The sequence below is a fragment of the Pseudonaja textilis genome, chromosome 6 (assembly GCF_049901715.1).
Source record: "Pseudonaja textilis isolate UNSWEBS1 chromosome 6, rPseTex1.2, whole genome shotgun sequence".
NCBI classification, from domain to species: domain Eukaryota; kingdom Metazoa; phylum Chordata; class Lepidosauria; order Squamata; family Elapidae; genus Pseudonaja; species Pseudonaja textilis.
The window spans coordinates 17,205,704-17,228,628 of record NC_141995.1 but is presented as its reverse complement, the minus strand read 5'-3'; the positions used below and the strand labels follow the sequence as shown (position 1 = coordinate 17,228,628).

The following is a 22,925-nucleotide window of genomic DNA, read 5'->3' as shown; positions in this document are numbered from 1 at the left end:
GCTATGACCATAATTAAAACCAGAATTTTGGTTCCTAAGCAAGGCAGTCGTTATGCCCAATTTTACAACCATTTTTGCCATTGGTTGTTAGGCGAATCACTGCAGTTAAGTGAATCATGCGATCAATAAGTGAATCTGGCTTCCCCCATTGACTTTGCTTGTCAGAAAGCAGCTAGGAGGTTGCAATTGGCGATTACATGATTCCAGGAAGATGCAACTGTCATAAAAATAAGCTGGCTGCCAAATGCCCAAATTTTAATCACATGATCATGAGGATGCTGTGATGGCCGTAAGTGTGAGAAACAGTTGTAACAGTTGCCATTGTATCTTTCTTCACTAAACAAATGTTTATAAATCAAAAGCAACCTTGGGTTGGTTTGATTGAGACCATTTCCCCATTAGTGAGTTATAGCATTTTGTAACAAAACAGAATATCAGAGTTAGAAGGGACCTTGGAGTTTCTCTAGTCCAGGGGTGTCAAACTCAAGGCCCGCGGGACAGATCAGGCCCACAAGGTGCTTAAATCTGGCCCACAGGGCCAGCCTGAAAATAAGAAAGGACTGTCCCACCGGCTTCTGGCAGCCAAAATGGGGTGCTGGGAGGGGGGGGGCTGTTTTTGGCTTGGACAGCCATTTTGGCCAGCAAGGTGCTGCAGGAGACATCCATCCCATCTCCCACCACCAGCCAGCCCACGGAGGAGAATTACAATGATGATCGGGCCCCTGAAGAAATCCAGTTTGACACCCCTGCTCTAGTCCAACCCCCTGCTCAAGCAGGAAGTCCTATACCCGTGATGGCGAACCTATGGCATGCGTGTTCTGGGTTCATGCAATCACCTTTTGTGACCTTCTGACAAGCAAAGTCAATGGAGAAGCCAGATTTACTTAACAACCATCTTACTACCTGAGACTTCTCAGAAAACAACAACTGAATGAAAAACTGCTGGTGACCTTCTACTGCTGCACCATAGAGAGTATTGTAATTTACTGTACCTCTGTATGGTTTGCCAATTGCACAGTGGCAGATAGGACAACACTCTAGTGGATTAACGTCATTGCCCAAAAGATCATTGGTTGCCCTCTCCACTCTTTGGAAGAGGTTTATAGCTCCCACTGCCTTAAGAAAACATTCAAAACATTCTCAAAGACCCATCTCATCCTGGGAACCCTTTTTTTGAGCTATTACCATCTGGCAGACGGTACGGGGTAATAAAAAACATGGACAAATATTCTGAAAAACAGCTTCTATCCCAGGGCAGTAGCGCTATTAAATTCTACTGTATAATGCAATATCAAGGATTTTCAATTCAATGTATAAAATGTGAAGGATGTGTGTTTGTGTTTATTTTCATAGTCATAATTTACACTGAAGATGGTATTTAATTTTGTTGTACAAGGTGCAATGACAATAAAGTAAACTAAACTAAACTAATTTAACAACTGCAGTTATTCATTTAACAATAGTGGCAAAAAAGGTCATAAAATGGGGCAAGACTCACTTAACAAATAGGTTGCTATCTGCTTAGCAACAGAAATTTTGGGCTCAACTGTGGTCGTAAGTTGAGGACTACATGTATTTTGGAAATATAAAGAAATGGATTTTTAGTTGTTTTTTCCTCTTAATGAAGGACAGTAAGGAATAAACGAAGGAGATATACTCTATTTTGTCGAATTGGTGATCTAGATCAACAAAGACTTAAACACAAGAAGACAAGAAAAACAACTGGAATGATCCAGATGTTTGTCATCTTAACACATTTCCATTGATTTGCGTGTGCCCTATAAATCAGGGAATCTTCAAATGTGTTTAAATTGAAACCAGTGTACCAATGCCTGATCCTGAGTATAGAAAAGCAAAGAATTTGAAAGATATTTGAACAAAAGTAAAGTAGGACCTCCCTTGGGCAAAGGGAGAATTCTCTTAAAACAAAACCTTACTGAAGTGATATTGCCATCAAACAAAACAGAACAAAACAAAAAACCCTGTGAATTGCTTATTGCTCCTCAATCATCTAGGTCATGGTTGTCCCAGTGGTGCTTTTTCAAGAGGCAACTGGACTTTCTGGTTTTTCTTTAAAGATGTTTCACTTCTCATCCAAAATGCTTCTTCAGCTCAGAGCCAGAAACCAGAAAGTCCAGTTGCCTCTTGAAAAATACCATTTGGGATTTCAAAAGAAGAACTGCAAAGGAATGACTTCTGTGGAATCAATCCAGCAAAACGAAGAATGCCAGTGATTTTAATAAAACAGACAGTTATTAATAGGAAAACTACTGGTTATGCAAGCAGCCAGTGTCTGCAACTTTTATCTTTTGGTTAAAAGGCAGCAGGAGAAAAAACCTTGAACTGAAAGAGAACAGAAATACTGAAGGAAAAAAAATATATTTAACTTAATTAACTGCATTATTGACCTCTTCTCCAACTATTGTATCAGAACTATTTCTTAATTAAACTTTTTTCTTTCTTTCCACTAGCAATACTATTGTTTGCCACTAGACAACCAACAAATAAGGGTCAAAATTACACTTAAAACATAACACACCTTGATTTTAGCACATTCATAAAAACAAAAAGGTATCACCCACAAGGCTAAAATCCATTTCAGAAAAAAGGCTGCAGAATTGAATAAAAAAACCTTTTCACTTGCTAGAAAAAGGAAGAATTGGAATCAATCAATCAAGAATTGGAAGTGTTGGAATCATCCAACTCTGCAACTCTTCCCTTTGCAAAACTGTAATAAATCTTGCTCATGTGACTATGGGGAAGCGGTGATGGTCATGAGTGAGAGGACCTGGTTATTGAAAAGTGCCACCATAACTTTGAAGAGTCACTAAAGGAATGGCCATAAGTATAGAACTACCTATAAGGTGTTTTGCTTCTTTTTCACTTGAAGCCATTCTTTACCTTGGCCTGCCTTTGATGACAAGAGACTTTAAGGAACCAAAAAGCTTTTTCTGAAAAGCATTTAATTAAATGCATTCCAATTTCCATGCTAATTTGTGCTCTACTCTCCTCACATCCTGAATCCATGACGTTCATAACATTTATCCTATTAGGAAACATTTTGTAGTATGCCACATAGACTAACAAACTATTGTTGTAATACCTGAACATCTGAAAGCAAAAAGTAATTATTAAATATTAATTTAAATACGAAGAACTTTGTTGGAGGCAGCAAATCTATAAAACTTACAAAGGAGAGGATTGATCTGAGGAAATAAAAAAGAGCTTTGGTTTAAAGCAACGCTACAATATAAAAATCTTTAAATTAAATTTTCGGAATACAATATTTCAAAAGAAAGAGAAAAAGAAAATTTTTGATTACCTGTCTCACTACCTATTAAAGGCTGATTTGCAAAATGCATAATCAGGTCTTTCAAGTCTGAAAATTCATTGAAGCCAAACTTGTATGAATTCCCTGTGTATTCCACATGAAAATGCTTTACAGAATCTTTTGCTCTGAAAAAAAAAAGAAAAGAAAAGGAAGTGGTTAACTGTACAAACTGTTTGTATTGGTTCCAGAAGACCATTAAATAAGAAAGTTAGCAACAAGAAACTCCCTTATCTTCATAAGGAACTCATTTAGGTTTTCCTTCATTCCCAGTAGTCTAAGCCCATGGTACTCCCTATCATCCACCCTTTAGAAAAGATCACTAGCTTCATTGTGAGAAAGTTAAGTTTCATCTTATATCACGCCACTTATTATTTTCCTTTGATGTATACAAGCCTTCCTTAGCCAGGTGTTTTCCAAGTACTGTATGTTGAACTGCACTTGGCCATGCTGACCAGGAACTTTGGAAGTTGGATGGCTTCCATATATGAGTTTCAAACCAGACTGAAAGCAGTTGCATGTTTCTATGTACCTGTAACTGAATCAGCACTGGTGAGCTGAGCTGATTTATTTGTGGCTCAACTGTCTTATAGGAACAATTATGAAGCTCTTAATGATTTTGAGATAAGGTAGCTTCTTTGTATCCACTGGAGAACACTATTGGTTTACTCTTCCAGTTCCTCATCTTCAAATCAGATCTTATGAGAAATGTTAGCTTGATGGCTTTGAGGCTCTCTCTCAGTAGCCCATATGAAAAGAGCAGGAACAAAATTGTAATTTCAGGTCTTGTTTTCAGCATTTCAAATAGAAGAGGAGATTTGAAGAGAAGACAATCAGAGATTTGCCTATCTGTTACACCATTTATTCTGTACCTCTGACTATCATCTGACTATTATCAGCTAAACAAAATGCAGTTATCTCTTATCCATTAATAGGAAGAGTAAGTATATAATATCATTAAAACTAATGCATTATCACTTCAAAAACATGAGTTTCAGACTGTAATTCTCAAAATTATAATAAATGAAAGGTCATTCTAGTTTGCATGTATTTGAGACTTCAGCATTTTACAAAACCAATCTAAGCAAACAGTCATTATTTTTAATGTAAGTTGAATATGTTTTTCATGTAAGCTGAAATCCAAGTAAGTACGTGTAACCTATCAAAATGGGCTAACATTAACTGCATTAACTGATTAATTATGGATATTTAAATCATTCTATTTTTTAAAAAAAATTGTACTGCAGTCAAAGTTAAATGTTCCTGAATTGTAGCTATTTCACTGGTGTTCTGATGAATTACATTTCACAACTGACTTGTGAAAATTGATCAGTGATAGAGTCAAGAGGATTGGGTATACAACAGTAAGACTTTGGTTCTTGTACCAACTGCTACATATATGACAGTTGTGGGAAAGAAAGCAGATACTGTACTCAAAACATGAGCAGGCTCACATGTAAATAATGTAAGAAATATTCATACTACTATACCTTACAGAAAGTGAAAAAAGAGTAGTCTTGCCGTTGCTTTTTCTTAGGAGATAGCTTCCATCACTGCCATTGGAAAGAAGAAGAGCCTCTGCTGCATGACGTGTGAGATTGTCATGATACCATCTAATGAGACATCAAAATTTGTATTTCATTAAATCCATGCCTTTTGCAACAAGTGTGAAGTCCCATGCAGTTGGACATGATTAAGGAAGCTAGAATTACACAGATTTTCAATAACATGACTTTAATAGCAATAATAGGGAATTTCCAATTCTCCTTTATTAGTGAATTCATTACGATGGAAATTCTCAGAACATATTGAATAATTTCTTCTCAGGTTTGTTGACATTTGGATTTAGTTACTGTTTATGAAATGAATTGCCAACAGATTTGTTTCTTATCTCTTGGCTCTTTACAATTGAAATTCCTTCTATTAGCTCCCTAGAATCTCTCACGAAAAGTGACAGAGCAAAAATGAAAATCTCATAGGTATAAGGCTCACTGCAAAACAAGAACCTTAGAGCATATCTGACAAATACCCATGAGGATCCCTATCCATTATGACCCATGTCAAATCTGCAAAATGAATCAAACTAGTCAGTCCGATGAAGCGAAGTCTTGGCTTCTTGGTTCATCAAACACAAATCCCAAAGTGTGGGGCTTATGATGCAGTGGTATGATGGTGGTTTTTATCATTTAATGAAGTAGCTGGAACCTGAAGATGTCTACTCAACCAGACCTGGGTTTGAGGTGGCTATGCAATGTTTGGGTGAGCACTGGAGCCAACTTCTAGAGACGAATTGGTCATATTATCACAGAAAGTTGCTAATAATAACTTGTAAATTTATGAACTTATATTATAGAAACAGGCATACAATACAATGGGCACCATGTGATTTTTTTTAAAAAATGGCTATTAATAAAATGAATTTCTGAAGTGCAAGGCAAGGATAATCCTTATATGCTATGAAGTAGCACTTTCAAAAAGGCCAGCCATGGTAAATTCCCACCTATGTCTTGGGTACATGATATCATAAAATAATATGGAGACCTCAATATTTTTTTTATTGTAAAGACAATTTTCTAGCATATATTATGACCGGGAAAGTGTTTTTTGAAATATCTTCTGGAACTGCAAAAGCCAGAAAAATAACTGAATAGGGTTTTGAGAAGAGGTTTCTTTCTAACATTATCAAAATAAAAAATAGGGCCCTGACTCATACTATACAGAAGTCTTTAGAATTCATTTCTTATGACCTGACATTTGGAACATCTGAAGGCAAACTTTTATTCTATTGTTTGAACAGTAAACTACTCATGGGGTCTTACTTCTTCATTATAATTTAATGCTTATTATTTCAATCTAAGAAGTTATTCTTGTCCCAGTTAGTCTCCCTTGGTTTGATAGGTGTTTATCTGGCTCATAGTAAAGTGCTGAAGACATTTGCAGGATCCGACCAATGTACTGAATATTGCTACCTAAACTGGAACACATAATAACAGCATCCAGCCAAGAAGCCAACCAGAATACTCTGAGATGGAGAAGGCCACTCTATACCTTTCTTCTCCCTGCCAGGAAAAATACAACCAAAAATATATTTATTCACCCTTCATCACAGCTCCTTGATGTGAATAGAAGTGATGAAATATGCACCTGGAAAAGGGAGGGGAGAATTCCAGCAACAGCACCATGGTTTCCCAAGAGGAAACAGCAGATTTCAAAAAGAAACTCAAATTAAGAGTCCCAAACTGGATGGGGAGGATGGAAGAGGTTTAGGGTAGCCTAGAATCTCTCAGGAAATGTCTATTAGGTTAGACTGTTACAGTTTTAGTCTGGGAAAGATTTTTAAGCAAATAAAGAATTAGACTTGATTGAATTTCACCATGTCAGCTTTTGGCTTGGGCTTGGTACCATCTCATTCTGCCAAGTAATAAGCCCAGCCTATACAAGTGCTCTTAAGTGTTGGAAACTATCATGATAACTTTCTAAATCACTATTTCCTGAAGCCATCTCTTCAGGAAGTCTGCTTACTGGTTCCTTCCTTTTTTAGAGAAATGAAGCAATCTACGTATACGCAAAAGCATATTACAAATGCTGAAATCCCAGACCAACTTGCATATACATTTCATGCATGTTAGTTTGATCCAGTTAGGCAGTTTGAGTGAGAAGTTATGGTTAAAAGTGAGTATTATGAAATGGAGGAGGTTTCACTCTTTTTGTTGTTTAGTACGTGAAAGTAGTAAAGTGATGTGTTAGAATCTCAGTTGTTGCCCAAACTGCCTACAGAGTTTCCTGAATTTTGAGAACACCAGAAGAAACCTGCCAAAGGGAATGTGTAGAAGCAATGCAGAAAAATTCATCTGTCAAATTGAGCCTCTGACAGCACAGACATTTTTATCAGGTCTCTCTCCTACAGAATTGAATACTTGGACTGGGCCATCAAACATAACACTATACCCCATGCAAAAAAAAAAAAAGGATTGTAAGCTATTTGAGACATTAGTGTTAGTAAGGCAAAGTCTTCTTCAAGTTGAACTCAATTACTAGTGATTACCTGAACATATCTGTGTCATTGGACAAGCAACAATATAGCAATGTTCTGCCTTTGTCTTCTACTGAGGTTCCCCCACCCACTTTTTTGTCTAGGTTATTGTTCTGGGATTCCTTATAGTCTAATACAGAAGTCTAACAACGATGAGAAAGCTAGGTCCATGCTTCCTCAGCTATTCAGATCAGCCAGGCTTGTCTTGATGATGCCATTGGGATGTCATTGAAAGCTAGTTTTGTGCAGTGGTTAAGGCACCAGGCTAAAAAGCAAAAGACCATGAATTAATGTCCTACTTTAGCCATGAAAGCCAGCTAGGTGACTTTAGGCCAGTCACTCTCTTGCAGCCCAACCCACTACACAGGGTGATTGATGTGAGGTAAATAAGAGAAGGAAGGTATGTTGGATGTCTTCACCACTGAATTAAATGTAAAAATATTAAATGCAGGATACAAATAAATACAAATAAATAAATAATCCTTAAGTAGACCTATACCAAGTACCCTATGGAGGCCAAGCTACCACTGTTTTGTGTGTAATAATATTAAAATTAGAAGCTGCTCCAAACTCTGTCTATCCAGCATGCATAAAAAGATCAAATGTCATCTTTAAAAACACCTGTTGTTCCAAGTAAGTTCACTAAGTAAGTGTCAGAACAAGAAAGAGTTGAAGAGCAGATCTCTGATGAATGGATACTTAAAACAAGCATTTATCTAATATAGCGGAAAAGATGGGACTTTTAAGGTTCCTTTCCTGACGTATTTCATGGGAATATAAATACAGTGGGACTTGAGACTTGCATGATTAGATACAGTAGGATGGGAAAGTAACCAAGATAAGGTTACTTGCAAAATGCAAATACATTCTTCTCAGTTTCACTTGTACACAAATGTGCATAAATTAATGCCCTACATTAGAAAGTATTAGATTAGATCTGACATTATATTAGATCTGGTCTTTATTTCAAGGCAGTGACAACATGATTTGAAGTGAGGAGATATTTTATTTTATTATTTTTAATTTAACCTGGTTAAAATGAAACTTGTATACAAGTGAAACAAAAGTAGTAAAATCAAATCACTCTCTGCTGATACTTGAGTTCTCTGATGCGCACTTCCCTACAGGGAGACAACACTTATTTGGATGGTCCCTGATGGTTCAGATGAAACATTTGATGCCATTTGGAATGAGTGGGTGATATGGGCCTTGGATAGGATTGTGTCTATGCGGATTCCTGTGATTCAGCAGAGGCCCACCTATCAGGTGGCTAAAATGCCACTGGATAAAGACAAAGACTGTACTTACATTGGAAAAATGGACTGTGAAGAGAACTTGCATAAATGTCTAAATTGACTTGGATTAGGGAGGCAAAAATAACTACTTTTCTAAAAGAGTGGAATCCCTTTATGGACATTATGCTGAAATTTAATAAAAATGAACTGGTGATTTCTGGATTAATTATTTAATAGGGTTTGAATATGAGAAGATGGGAAACGTCATGTAATTTTGAAGCATTTTATTTTTCTGCCCATATTGTGTCTGCGGAGAGCCTGTAAGTGGTCCTGTTTAGGATAACCTGGTCCCTCCTAGGTAACATTTGTTCAGCATTGTATTATTCTAGTCAGCTGTTTAATAAAGTTGTTTAGATTCTTTCAGAATTGGAATCTAGCTGTACAGGTCCTGTGGAATTGCCTAAGGCAGAGTCTTGCCCAGTTAGATGAGAGAAGTTGAAACCTGTTTGCCCTGATGAAGTAGACATCCTTGGAATTGTGTTTTTGGCCTCCTGTATTTGATCCCTATCCCTGCTGACTGATAGGTCCCCTGAGAGGTGGCAGGTAGTTGGGTCCAGGCAATGGGGAATGCTTCTTGTGAGAGGGGGTGATTCCTCTTAATTCGAAATAGATGGTTTCCACCTCCATCAAAGGGAGTCCATTACTGGACCCAGTAGATCTTGACAAAACTCGATCTAGTCTCCAAACTTGCTATTCTGGAAACAGAGTTGAGAAGGTGGTAGGTTTACAGCTCCAGAGGGCTCGGGGAGGGGGGGGCATAGTCTGGACCACTTCCAGTCAGGATCCAGGTCTTGCCATGGTACTAAAACAGCGATAGCTGCATTTGTGATGATTTTTGACAGGCTTGGAATGGAGGTAATACATCCATTGTGGCATTCCTTGATCTCTCAGTGACCAATATTGTTCATGGTATTTTCCTGGATTGGCTCAGGGGATTAGAAGCGGGAAGTACTGAATTACATTGCTTCTCCTTTCTCCAGGGTCAGTTCCAGTCAGAGATTCCTGCTTTGTGGGTCCTTCAGAGCTCTACCCACTCCTTGCTTCTAATTACTATCGATGAAGCCATTGGGAGAATTTGTAAACTGTCAAACCTAACAGTACTCTGATGGCACTCAATTTTACATTTCTACCTGGGCTGACCAAGTGTTCTATCCCAGTGTCTCTCATAGAAAAAGAGAGTTGCTCTACAAACCATACATATGTTGTTGCCTCAATAGATCAAACATTTTTCCATCTGATTTGATGTTTTTATTCTCTGATGGGCATCAGCCTTTCATAGCCCTAAGCAGAGATATTCTTTAAGCCATAGAAATGCATAGAATGCACACTAGGACGAATGGCTCTCTGTGACACAATTCAGGGCTTAAAATAGAAAAAAATGGATGGTTAAGGTGATATGGCCTAAATCATGACACTATCTCTGTATGGAAGTTACAGGAGAGAAAAGAGAGCCAAACCTCATGCATTAATATTGATGTGTAGTGTAATGGGTATAATGGGAAAAGGGAAAGCAAAGTTGACAATTACAGTACAGAGGAATGATTGCACATTTTAATTACAGCTGTCTTTGAATCTATTACTAAGATCTCCCATGATTCATTCTTAATATTTACTTTCTTTCCAAGTGTTTTTGAAACTAACTTGTGAAATAGTGCTTTGTGGTGTCTCTAGTCTAGCCCATTTGCCTATTGCTTTAGTTGCCAGCAGGATTAGTTAATACCTGTCTCCCTGCCACTTCACATGTAATGCAGTATGTAAGAATATATGTTTTATCCCACTGAGCTGGCATTTTCACCTCATGTCTACATTGGTTCCGCTTCCCTTGCCGAACAAAGTTGCATGCCTGTTAGAGCTCTACAACCCCATCATTAGAAAAGCCATTAATCATCTAACAAGTTTTGCATTTGACATATTTGATTCACTCATGAGCTTTATAGGCCTTGAATATGTAGGTTTAACCAGAAAACCAGAGTATGATTAATTTCAATCACTCTTGTTATTGAAGTCATTAGATAGTGTCTGTTTTTTTTTAAATTGAATAGACAAGTGGCCTTGATGTTGGAAAACAGACTTGTTGTAAAGGACTTCAGCCAAATATTTCGCAAATATGAGGTCCCATGCAATAACTGCTGATAGCGTATATGCCTTATTTTGAGAGAGGCAATATATGTTTGAATGATAAGGACAAATAGAAGGCAAAGACCATCAATTTAGTATCATTTTACAAGATTCAGAGAATCTATGTTACTTCTACTGGCTTCTCAGTAGAATCATGTACGTTTTTGTCAGATCAAGTGAGTTAATTATTCTAAATTGTCCTTGTATGCATTTCAGTGTTGGAGTATTTCAGGAATGGTTAATATATTAGAAAAACAAACCTTGCAGGTAAAGAACTATCATAACTACTGCAAAGGTAAATCTTGTCTCCATAATGTAGTCTTTTTTGGAGAGTGTCAACGAAGCCAAGAGTAATCCTACCGTGTTTCTCACAAAATAAGGCCGGGCCTTTTTTTTTTTTTTTTTAACCCCCTAAAAATGGCTAGGCTGTCTTTTGGGGGGGTGACTTAATTCCCCCCCTTGCATCCTCGGGTGGGTGGGCGGCGACGGCTTGGATGTTGACCTTGGTGTTGATGGGGCACTTCATATCGGGAGACCTTCCAACACCATTGCTTTCCCTTCTCCCTGTGCTGCCGCGGCGTTTAGAGCAACGCCACCGCATTTGGTGCAGCCACATGACGTAAGCCAGGGCTCCTCCCTGCAACTGGAGCCCAGTGAAGACACTTGGCTTCAGGCACTCCTGTCACCACCTTCCCGGGCATTGTTCGAAGGCAAAGCTTATTCTTTTAAAACCAACGCCCTACTCCTGGTATGACAAAGCCTTCCCTGCCCCAGAGGGTAGCCCAACCCCACGTGGGGAGGGGAATCTCCCGGGGCCGCAGCGCAGGATCAGCCCACCTCGGGAGAAGCGCCCATCCGCCATCCCGGGGCACCCAGCGCAGCTGACAGGCGAGCCCTCCTGCCTGGTGGCGGAGCTCTCACCAAGGCAGCGAGCGCCTCCCCACCAGGCCCTCTACTCATCCCACCAGGGCAATGCCAGGGCCACGCCAGAGCCGTGCAGGCTGGGCAGAGCTGGGAAAGTGAGCCATGGGTGCCTGCCCACCTGCCAAGCGAAAGTGCCAGGCCAACCCGAGCTTGGCTTCCTTCCCAAGTCCCTCCAGCCCAAATGCAAAGGGACCACCAGGAGAGGCCGCCTGAAGCAGTGATAGGGAAAGCAACGGTGGCAGAAGGTCTCCCGATACAAAGTGCCCCACCAAAGCCGAGGTCAATGCAGGCAGCACCATATCCGGGTATGCAACAAAAGTACTTCCTAACAACAAGCCCCCCCGCCATTCCCCCCCCCCCATTTTGCATGTTTAATATAGGCCTTAATTTGGGAGGAGGGGCTTAATTTCATTTTATGCCTATAAAACATGCTGGGACTTCCTATTGGGGGAGGCCGTATTGTTGGAGAAACTCGGTATATGGTTGGACTTTGAAAAAAAGTTGATAAAATCATTGGCGATTGACTTAGCTCAGCTGCTTGGAATAAGAAGGTAAGGGCTCTAGTAGATCAACAATTAGTTTAAAAACTGGAAAAAGAGTTCTTCCACATTTGGATGTACCTTTTAGCTTTTTTCTCAAACTGGTGACCATTTTGAACACATTTTGTCACAAATATGCTAACAAGGTCATAAAGGTAGGTTATCCATCAAGTGGCTTGATTGCTGTCATCAGGGAAGTGGAGAGTTTTTATTTTTACTATTTGTATATTGAGTTTTTATTTTTTGTAAGCTGCCCAGAGTCACTGAGAGTGAGTGGGCAGCCATATAAATTATCTTTAATAAATAAATACATAACTAGCAAAGGACAAAGATTTCCCAGTTTTTAATTTAATTAATTAATTTTTATATTAATAATCTTTATATTAATAAATTTACTTTCATTTATTTATCAAATTTATATTCGTATTTTATTGAGAGCAAAGGATTGGTGTCTTCTCCAAAACATTTAAATAAATTAATATTAAATATATCTGGACCTTGGACACTTCAGAATTACCCAGGGATCTACTCTGTATTGTTGATTGAGGTATATTTTAAATATTGTATATTTTAATTGTTCAAGATACAGTGGAACCTCGGGTCATGACTGTAATCCATTCCAGGACTTCGGTCGTAACCTGATTTGGTCATGACAAGAAGTGAGACTTACTGTGCATGCGCCTACAATTCTGCGCATGCACAGCAGGTGAAATCGCCACTGCTGTATTTGATCGGCACCCGAGGATCTGTTCACGACCATAAGCAACAATTTCCCCAAATTTTTGATCATCACCATAATTGGTCATGAACAGAAGCGTTCATGACCTGAGGTTCCATTGTTTATTTTAATGCAATGCAAGCCACTCTCAAAAGCCACTCTTGATTTTCTGAGTTAGCAAAGAGCAAACAAATAACATTAATGCCATGGGTCACAACTGAAAGATTGATTCTCACTGCTGTTTTACTGGAAAGTTACTAACATTTCTTAGAAAATTCCTCATTTGAGATCTTATTTCTCCTCTGAAAGTAGCTAGGCAAAAATAGCCAAGCCCTTCTCAAGACATCTGTGCTATTCTATGCTTAAATCATTGAAACCAAGAAGATGAAATTTATTCTACTTTTGTGGAAAACATTCAAGAGCATTCTTCTACCAGTCCTGCCATGCTAGTTTTCATGTCTTTCCCAGACCGTCTGCATATCCAGCCACTGCAGCATTCTAACAGTGTCACCATGTTCGTTCACCATGAATGTTCACCATGAACATTCTTTATTCAGGCTGAGTTGCACAAGCAGACAATCTGGGAAAACTTTCCAAGAACTTGTGATGAGCCTTCAAGACGAATTAGCTGCCTCAATGCTTTCCATAGCATTGTCTTGCATGTGCTAACATGTTATTCAAAAAACCCTCTTTCAATGTTTTGGATAACCAGAGTCTACATTGTATTTACATTGTATCTACATTGTGTTTAACAACCACAATTGCTAAATGAAATTGTGACTATGCTTCTGGGCTTATCTTGGATTTGATTTGTTTTATAGACCTGCAAAGGTCATAAATGCAAGAATTAGTTACAAGATTACTTTTCCATTACTGTTGTAATTGTACAAACAATTGCTAAATGAGACAATCACGAAACAAGAATTATTTGGGTTGGCTAGTGTCTACAGGTGTCTTGCCAAGATCATTAGCCATTTGCTAATGTCTTCCACACCAGCAGATGCCCTCCAGCAAATAAATAATAACTTCCGGGCAAGTAGGAGGTAGAGCCAAGACACTTCATGTACAACAAAGACCTGAGATCACACGCTATGTACTGACATATATAGAGACTGCAAAGGCACATAATAAAGAATGGAAATGTTAAATAAGAATCAGTATGTTGGATTGGCATTTGACCCAGATTCCAGTCTACTCTCAGCCACAAAAGTTGATTGGGTGACTTTGGGCCAGGTGCACTCTTTAACACATTTATCCATCTATCTTCACTATTCTAAGCATGATTCTGATTGCATGCAAAAAATTGTCTGAATGAGTTCTATGAGAGGAAGCTTCAAAAATGTCAATTCATCATTCCTCTAAGAAAGATCTATGAAAGGGCAACAACAGCCCAGAAACCCAGTTCCTAGAAATAAGAAAATGAACAGCACAAGCTTCACATAACTTCAAAAATGCAAACATTAATTTTACCACTGTGAACCCAATGAGACCAGGAAATTAACTAGAGATAGTTTTTTATCATAGAGTCCTCGTATGGAAGGGCTTATTATCTTAAACTCATTTCAAAAGAATACAGAAAAAAATGACCAAACTTGTTTCTACTAACCACTTAGGCTGATATTAGGAAAAAAATGAGATTCCAAATGGGACAGATTCCAAAAGATAACTATATACTAACCTGTCATAGCAAATAGGGACAAAATGACTCTACGTGCTATCTGAATATTAACATGGATTTTTACTTTAAGCTCACAACTATTTATTGTACAATAAAAATATATAAGAAATCAGTTTAAGCCTAAATCTAGTCTAAGTTTCTAAAGAAGAAATTTCCACCTATGTAGAAAGCTGCTGTTAAGGTGTCTATTCTAGGAAGCTTTTATTGTACTTCCACAGTTTGTAAAGCTACCATTATGACCATTAGCTTTCCAAGAAAACTGATGTTTAGTCTTGCAAGAGGTAAGTTGCTTATATTTTTGATCAGGACTAATGAAGAGATTGCCTGACCATGAATTTTCCACATAACAAAACATGTTTTATTTTGTGTTACATGCAATTTGGAAAGTATTTAATTACTTGATTAGTCAGATTAGCTGTTCAGAAGTGACTTTAGTTTACTTGGAATAAAATGAATGTCTGATACCTAACTCAACTCTTTTACGATTACTGTTGCAAGAAGAATTAACTAGCACAACACAATTTGACTTTTGCTTAGTATAGTATCTAGACTTAACTCCCATTTCTGTTAATACTAAAACTTCTTGTAATCCTCAATTTATAACCTTTTTTTAATGACTGTCTGATGTTACAATGGCACTGAAAAAAGTGACTGATGACTGGTTCTCGCACTTACAACTGTCACAGCATCCCCACAATGATCGTGTCATCAAAATTCAGTTGCTTGGCAACTGGCATGGATTTTTGATGGTTGTAGCATCCCAGGTCATGTGATCACCATTTGTGACCTTCCTGGACAGCTTCTGACAAGCAAACTCAATGGAGGAAGACAGATTCACTGAACAACCATGGCGAAAAAGTCATAAAAGTGGGCATAATTTACTTAACACTTGCCTTGCTTAGCAATGGAAATTCTGGTCCCAATTGTGGTTGTAAATATGTTTTCCTCTACTTTGATTTTTTGTTTATCCATGTTCACAAATGGATAAAAATATTGGAGACAATTCTACACTCGGCTGGATTTTACATTTTCATCCTTGTTTGTGCACAGATTCCAGAGTATGACCTGAATCCTATCCATTATGTATGAAAGCATAGTAGCTTAACATTAAAATCATGATTCTTCTTTTATTTCATCTTGAATCCCTATTCATGCAGACCTCATAAATTCATCCTCAAATCATTCGTTTTTCTCCTCCTCCTCCTCCTTCTTTCCTAGCTTTTTCCTAATGAAAAAAAAACTCAAATCTCCAAACTTTGTCCACAGTTATATATAAGGTTGGTTGGTTGCTTCTAACGAACATATTAATCATAGATGTTAGAACTGTTCTCATAAACTCCTTATTAGTTTCAAGATATAATGTGAACCCACTTGACTTTCAAAAACACTTTGCAGATATTACTCAGTTGCTGCAAGGATTTATCAGAGTTCCCTTACTTAGGAGAAACCACAAGTCTTTCAGTAATACCATGACAATATCCTACTACTCAGAAAAAAGCAGAATCGTGAGTTCAGTGGGTTCGTGCATGATAGGGTCTCCTGTTAGGTAATGCTATGGCATCACTATGGACCTAATGATGTCTTGCTATTATGAAGTACTCCCTCTCCCTTAAGCTGCAGCTTTAACACTTTTTTGAAAAACAGAATGGCATTATAGGTATTCCATTACAGCAATAATTAGCAACCCCAAGGCCTTTATGACTGCCAAATCTCTCATTTGAAGTTTAAATAACTTCTCCATCCACAACTGCAGAAAATTGGCAACTTGTTTCCCCTCCAGCCTTTGTGAGAAAATACATAACATCTGTAGTATAGACAACATCTGTTGTAAATTGTCATAGAGTTAAAGTAAAAACCCAACTCCCTGAAAAAGTAAGGAGAGATGCTTATAGACAGGAAGAGAATTGGGATTGACTTCTTCAGCCACAAATATGGTTTAACTTGCCCACTGATGCCCTCAGGTTTTAAAAAAACAACAACGAAACTCACTCAATCCATCAGTGACCCACCACTCTTTCAGTTACTGAGCATTGCAACTTGTTTTATGACATCAACAAAAAGACTTTTCCAATTAAATAAATGTTCCTGTAGCAAACCTCTTCTCTTGTTCAAGGCAATCGCTGTCATTTCCTAAAGCATTTTCTCCCTTCCTTCTGCATTCTTTAAGGCTTAGAACTTGTTTTTCTAATATCGAAACCAGTTGATTCTATTATTCTAAGTATCTGCCCTGTTTAAAGAAACAGGAGAGAAGGAGCAAACTGATTTTCTTGACTATTTTTCAAGACCCCGACTTTGAAAGTTGGATCAGAGCTCAGACTAAAGGAAGAAGATAGGGGAGGGATCACCAGGAAAGGTCAACTGGATAATGTCAGCCAGCTTTCATAAGTTACCCAGGACCCTCCCAAGAATGGAAGGACCCACAAACTACTGTAATTATAACTCCTGTTCTTACTCTAAGTTCTGGAGCTCCTCTTCTGCTTGGTCATGAACGTGCCGGTAGCTCATCCTCCTTCTGTCTTCCATCTCTACTATGCCCATCCACCACAGTTGTCGCAGCTCCTTTTCAAAGTACCACTGGCCACAGAAAGAAAGATAAGAGAGATGGCAAACAGGTCAACATCCTTTTGTTTCAGGTTCAGCTTCTTGCTGTTCGTGATAAACAGTGTGGACACCCTGTAAAGACGAGCAATTCTCTCTGGAGCTTGAACAGGGTGAATGAGGAAGTGAAAACAGAGTCCCTCCCTGTCTTTGACGAAGTGCCCTCCCTGGCCTCTCCAGCTCAGTGCAAGGAAAAGAGGAAGCTGCCTGGAGAATGCAGCTGGGGCTGTTTCATCTCTTCTTCTGTCCTGCATCACATACCACTATTACAATAGACAGGCAGGGTAGCCCGAGTGTGAGTTGGGAAGGTTACATGGCCCACATTGCAACATCCCACTACTTACCTGTTTATGGACACCATAATGAGTTTTCCTATGTTTGCAATTTTATTATTAAGAAAACAATAACTGAATATCCATGAAAGGCACAATATCATTCCAGATTTATTTATGTTTAAAAATCAGGATGTACTTTTACTGTAAAGTAACAGCAAGGCTGTATCGTAACTTTTATGCTCTCTCACTGCACATTTTTCCTATTTTGGACTTATATCTGAATATAAAGCAACAGAAAGATTTCTTTTTCTTTTTTTAATTTTCTGGCGTGGTTGGGAGTGGAGAAAGCTTAATTTAAACCAATGCTATGAAGCATGATGAAAACTTTCTTCATGTTTTACTCTTCCTAACTACCTTACATGCACAATTGCAACAGGACAGAGAGAAAATTCCTTACAATCTTGGAAAAATGAACAATGAAAAAATTAACTTAAAATGAAGTTACAAGTTTTGTTAGATTTGCTTCTCTCCACATACACATACATACGCACGCACGCACACACACACACACAAACACACACTCCATTTGTTTTCCTGGAAGACCAAAATAACCAGTCAGACTCTATCAGGGTTGCTGAGCTGTTGGCTGTTGCTTGCATGCTATATCAGCTGGGTGCAGAGATGGCACTCAGTTCTGCTGACTTTGCCAATTCAAACAGCAAACTAAAATAGGCACCAAGACAAAGAATCAGTCTAGACAAGTAAAGTGATTTAAATTGGGAATTGATTTTTCTCCTATTATTTACCCTTTTCATATGTTTTCTGTTTAATGCTAGAGGAAGCATGTAGACCTCTGGTTTCTTTGAAAACATAGCTTTCTCTAGCATAATGCTTCCTATGAGACAGGCCAGCTGCCCTGACTTGGCATTTTTGAATCGCATCATGTGCTTAGAAGTACAGTCTAAGTTCAGTTTCTCACTAGACTTATTGTTCTCTGTTTTTTTTATCCTTGCTTAGACTTTCCCTTTGGGCTTTGAGCCTAACTTTTAATCTCCTGTAGTGCTAACCCCCTTTTGATGGTTTCTCTAGTAGACACAGTGGCAATCTTTCTCTCCTACATTTAACACATATGCAAATACAAGAAATGAATCTCCCATGTAATCAAGTAGTGTCTGAAAAACCACAGACCAACAGAACATAGATAATGGTTTTGCTACTTCACAGATCCTTTAAGAGGGAAAGCTTTACAACCTGAGACTTTTTGGTGTGCAAATATTATACTGTAATAGTATACAGTTCATTAGCAACAAGAGACTGACTTCTGTTTCAAACTCAGCTTATCTTGAGAATTATTGCTCAGAAAGAAAGAAAAAGGGAGTCTTGTAGATTCAGTGCTACATAAAAAGATCCATTGTATAGAATCATCAAGTCACTAACTAATCCAGCTGCCTGCTATACCATGCAGCATCGTTAATGCAAACAATCTCAGTTTGAATCCTATATGAATGTATTTATCTTGCTCATATATTCTAGTTATATAGATTCTATTATAGATTATATAGTTGGGCCCTTCTATCCTAGTGTGTTCCTTTGATATCTTTTTGTTCAAGGGAAACAAATGCTACATCGCCATCAGAATACTTTCCCTGTTGTAAGAAGTCTGTTTACTTACTGTATGAACTGCCTTTGCACCATTATGTTGGCTCTAAGTAAGATGGATGTGAAAGTAGTACTTCATATAAGTAGGTGATTTCCAAGGAGGAAGTACTAAATATGGCAAGTGCCTTTCAATGTGTACATATTGAATTACTTTTTAATCAAAGACTCAGCTTGACTCATCTTACCTCTAGCTTATTGTTTCCCTGCATATTACCAAAGGCTGTTTAGATATCATTCCAACAGAACAGATGATATAGTTTTTTCTCTCTTCCATTCAATAATATTCAGTTTAGAAAGGAACAGTAAAAGATAGAAAGACACCAATGATCTGTGTTCAAAATGATCTACACTAGGGGTGTCAAACTCGATTTCATTGAGGGCTACATCAGGGTTATGTTTGACCTCGGGGGGGCTGGGTGGGTATTGCCAGCTCAACATCACTTGTGTTGGGGGCACCTGTGATGCCTGGGCGGGGTTGGGAGAATCCATTATCTCCAGCTCTGTTTTTGGCTGCGACAGCCTCCTGCAGCCCTCTGCCAGAGAAAACGGAGCTCCCTTTTCACTGACAGAGGCACCACGAACTGGTGCTACAATAAAGTATCCTAACTTCAGCTCCCCAAGTGTGAGTCAACAAGGAAACCTTCCCTATATATGTTCTAAGAGCCCAGGCCGAATTCAGCTGGAGATGGTAGTCCCATAGATACTCAGGTTCCTAGCCATGAAGAGCCTTATAGCTCTACAAAATAGAAAATAAACACTCATACAAAACCCTCCTCATCTACCTACCAATTCTAAGTCCTGCCCACTTATCTAACAACACTGCATCAATGCCCTGCCAACTGCAGCTTTTCCCTGCTCCAAAAGTAGATGAATAACAAAGCATTTAAAGCCACGCTAGAGGCTTAGCGGTGTCTCAATATCAGGATGGATTTTATTTTCCTGCATTCTACATTCTCCTTCCTCCTCAAGAGTGCAGTAGTAGCCCCCTCAGGGAAATCAGGCTCCTTTCTCTGATCTGTGGTTATTGCTCCCCCGCATAACCAGGGGAAATAGAAGTTATTGCATGAGCAATTCAGCAGAGAAAACTATTGATGCAGATTAGTCAGAAGGAAGAAGTAGAGAAAACAGGCCATTTTGAGCACAGGATATAAAAATAGCTGCCACACAACAAGTTGGTTATCTGACAAGTCTGCTAAGCATATGGCAAGAACATTATGACTATGCTGGAATGCTCATATGGTGCTCTAGGAGTGCATTACAGCTCTTTGTGCTGAGCTTCTGTCTACTGACATCCACATAGTCCTCTTAGGAGAAGTATGTCAAAAAGAAACGGCCAGTTGCTCCTTTTATTACTTCCTAATCCCTAATCAATACATTCGACCTGAAGTAATCCAGCCATGTAAAGGTGGAGTATACTTCAGTTTAACAAGGATGTTGTTCTTTGGCGGCAGCAGTTACCTGACTTTAGCCATGGTCTTCGTCCCATGAAAGAATAATGTCAATAAAAATGATATCTTGCTATCTAGCAGCATCAAGGTGACCCTTGGTGATTTCTACAGCTATGCAAGATAGAACCTGATTTGTACTCTTCTGGCAGACTACAAGATAACCCCAAAGTTATAAACTAGAGTGAAAGATGTAAAAACATCCTAACCTAATACCATTTCTGCATCTTTGCCAAAAACAAGATATCCAGGAATCCATTTTGCAGAGGAGAATTCAAAAGGGTGATTTCTTCATGTGGATGTAAGGTCATAAAGAGCATTATGACATATTCTTTTTACTGTAAATGTATGCAGTGCAGTCATGCTGCATACTACAGGTGGACTATCAGACCATAGGCCAACTTTTCACATTTGAATGTTGCATTCTGTGAGGTTTAAAAAAAAATCCATTGTAAGTCCTAGCACAGCTGCCTCTTTCAAGAAAGGTTGATGCAGTGGTTGGTACAGTCAGCAAATGCACTATATGGACAGAGTGTTTTTAAATTCAGATGATTCATTCATCATAAGCATCAATACTCTACATCAACCTTTAGCTGCTGCATGTGCAGGTGAAAACTAGTAGTCCAAGTTCAAAAGAAAGGGGCATGACAGTTATTTTAGATCAGGAGGATGCCAAGAAAGATTGTTTCCAAGTACAGTAGAAAGTTCTACTAGGCGATACTTGCATAGTATATCACCTCTGCTGCACAAATCCTAAAGGGACAAGGTCTTCATTGAGATTGGTGGCTAGATTGGAAGGAATAGGAGAGCTCAGCTTGAAGCAGATTTTATTTAGATGCAAAACGTTTGTTGTCTCAGAATGGCAATTATACTTCAGATATAAGGGATTATTTTTCTATACCAAAAATAAAACAGGACACATGAGATAGCCATAATTTTGTTTGAATTGTGAGCTTGACAGAGGCAGCTGACTAAAATTAGCAATTGACCTATGGATCAGGATGGGCCTAATTTGATTTATTTTTATATCATAGGTACACTGTACACGGTTTTAAAAATGCATCAGACAATAAGTAATAGGAAAGAAACATAATTAGAGTTAACACATCCAGGTTGCAAAAATCTAGTTGACCATTACATGACAACAAAGAACTGCTGGTGCTGCTGTTTTAAATTTATTTGCTATGGTCTAATTACCATCTAGACTTGCAATCCAAATATGATTTATCTGTTTTCTTTCTACTGCAAATCTCCAGAAATTCTTTCTTTAGGAAAAGCCTCCTCTGCAACCATATCTGCTTGAGGAGGAAATCTTCCACAAATGTTGGCTGGATTACCTTGACATGCAAATACTACCAACTGCAGAGGGGTTATCTTTAGCTTCTCTATATGATTTAAAGCTTAATTGCTTTTTTGGAGTCTCTCCTGATCCCACCAATAATTAACCCCTCCCAGGTCATTCAGGTTGGCTGAGTGAATTTGAATGCATTTACTATTACTATTATATTTACTTTAACTTGAAGCCCAGCAATAAAGAAAGGGTACTAATTTTTTTTACATAATTGGATGTAGACTTGGAATAATTTTATTGTCATTTTAAATGTACACTAATTGGCATACATTAAAATTATTGAAAAAAAATTACAAGCAGGTATTAGTGCAAGAGTCTGCAGCAGAAGGAACCGGAAATCAGGCTTTCTTAATGTATTAGTCCATGTGGTTCCTCCTTCCAACTGTTTGTGTAATGTTCAGCATTTTTTTTTTGTTTCCCATTTCTTCCCTTTTCCAGTCTGCACTGAGTCTTTTAAACTAAATATAGGTAAGCTTTAGCATCTTTTCTGGTTGAAGAACAGAATAAAACATTTTAAGTACAGTGCTGTACAAATACTAAATGTAATAAATATCAGCCTGACTTTTGTTGGAACCAGAATGGTGGACTAAGAAGAAATTAAATCAGGCAATTAATTGCAACATAGTGACAACTTGTTACCCTTCTAAAACTGGATCTGGAGGCTGTATGTTCAGATAAGAGCAAGAAAAGCAATGGTGTCCTTTTTAACTTCTGTGTCTTCTGACTGCTAGTTGGTGTTCATGGATGTTGTCTATTAGTCTACTGTCACCATGTCCTAGCTGTTGAAGACATAAGAAATAAAAATTCCTTACATCATACATGTAACTACAGTTTCACCTGGGAAAATATGGGCATCCTAGATCAAGCTAAATCCAAAAACAAAGAGAATTCTTGGAAGTTTATCATTCATACAAACAAGTCATCTATAGACATATGGAAATAAGCCATATTTACACACCATTCA

At 38.3% G+C, this 22,925-nt stretch overlaps 1 protein-coding gene across 1 annotated transcript in view; it reads right to left on the bottom strand.

Moving 5' to 3' along the window:
* DAPP1 (dual adaptor of phosphotyrosine and 3-phosphoinositides 1) overlaps positions 1 to 22,689 on the bottom strand; it is a 35,924-nt gene extending 13,235 nt beyond the window's left edge. The window contains exons 1-4 of the mRNA XM_026698289.2: positions 22,601 to 22,689; positions 17,086 to 17,207; positions 4,819 to 4,941; positions 3,323 to 3,456 (exon numbers count right to left, since the gene is read on the bottom strand). Of these exons, the coding sequence (XP_026554074.1) occupies positions 3,323 to 3,456; positions 4,819 to 4,941; positions 17,086 to 17,171 (343 nt within the window). The 5' untranslated portion in view covers positions 17,172 to 17,207; positions 22,601 to 22,689. The remainder of the gene's footprint in view (positions 1 to 3,322; positions 3,457 to 4,818; positions 4,942 to 17,085; positions 17,208 to 22,600) is intronic.
* Positions 22,690 to 22,925: the final 236 nt, after the last annotated feature.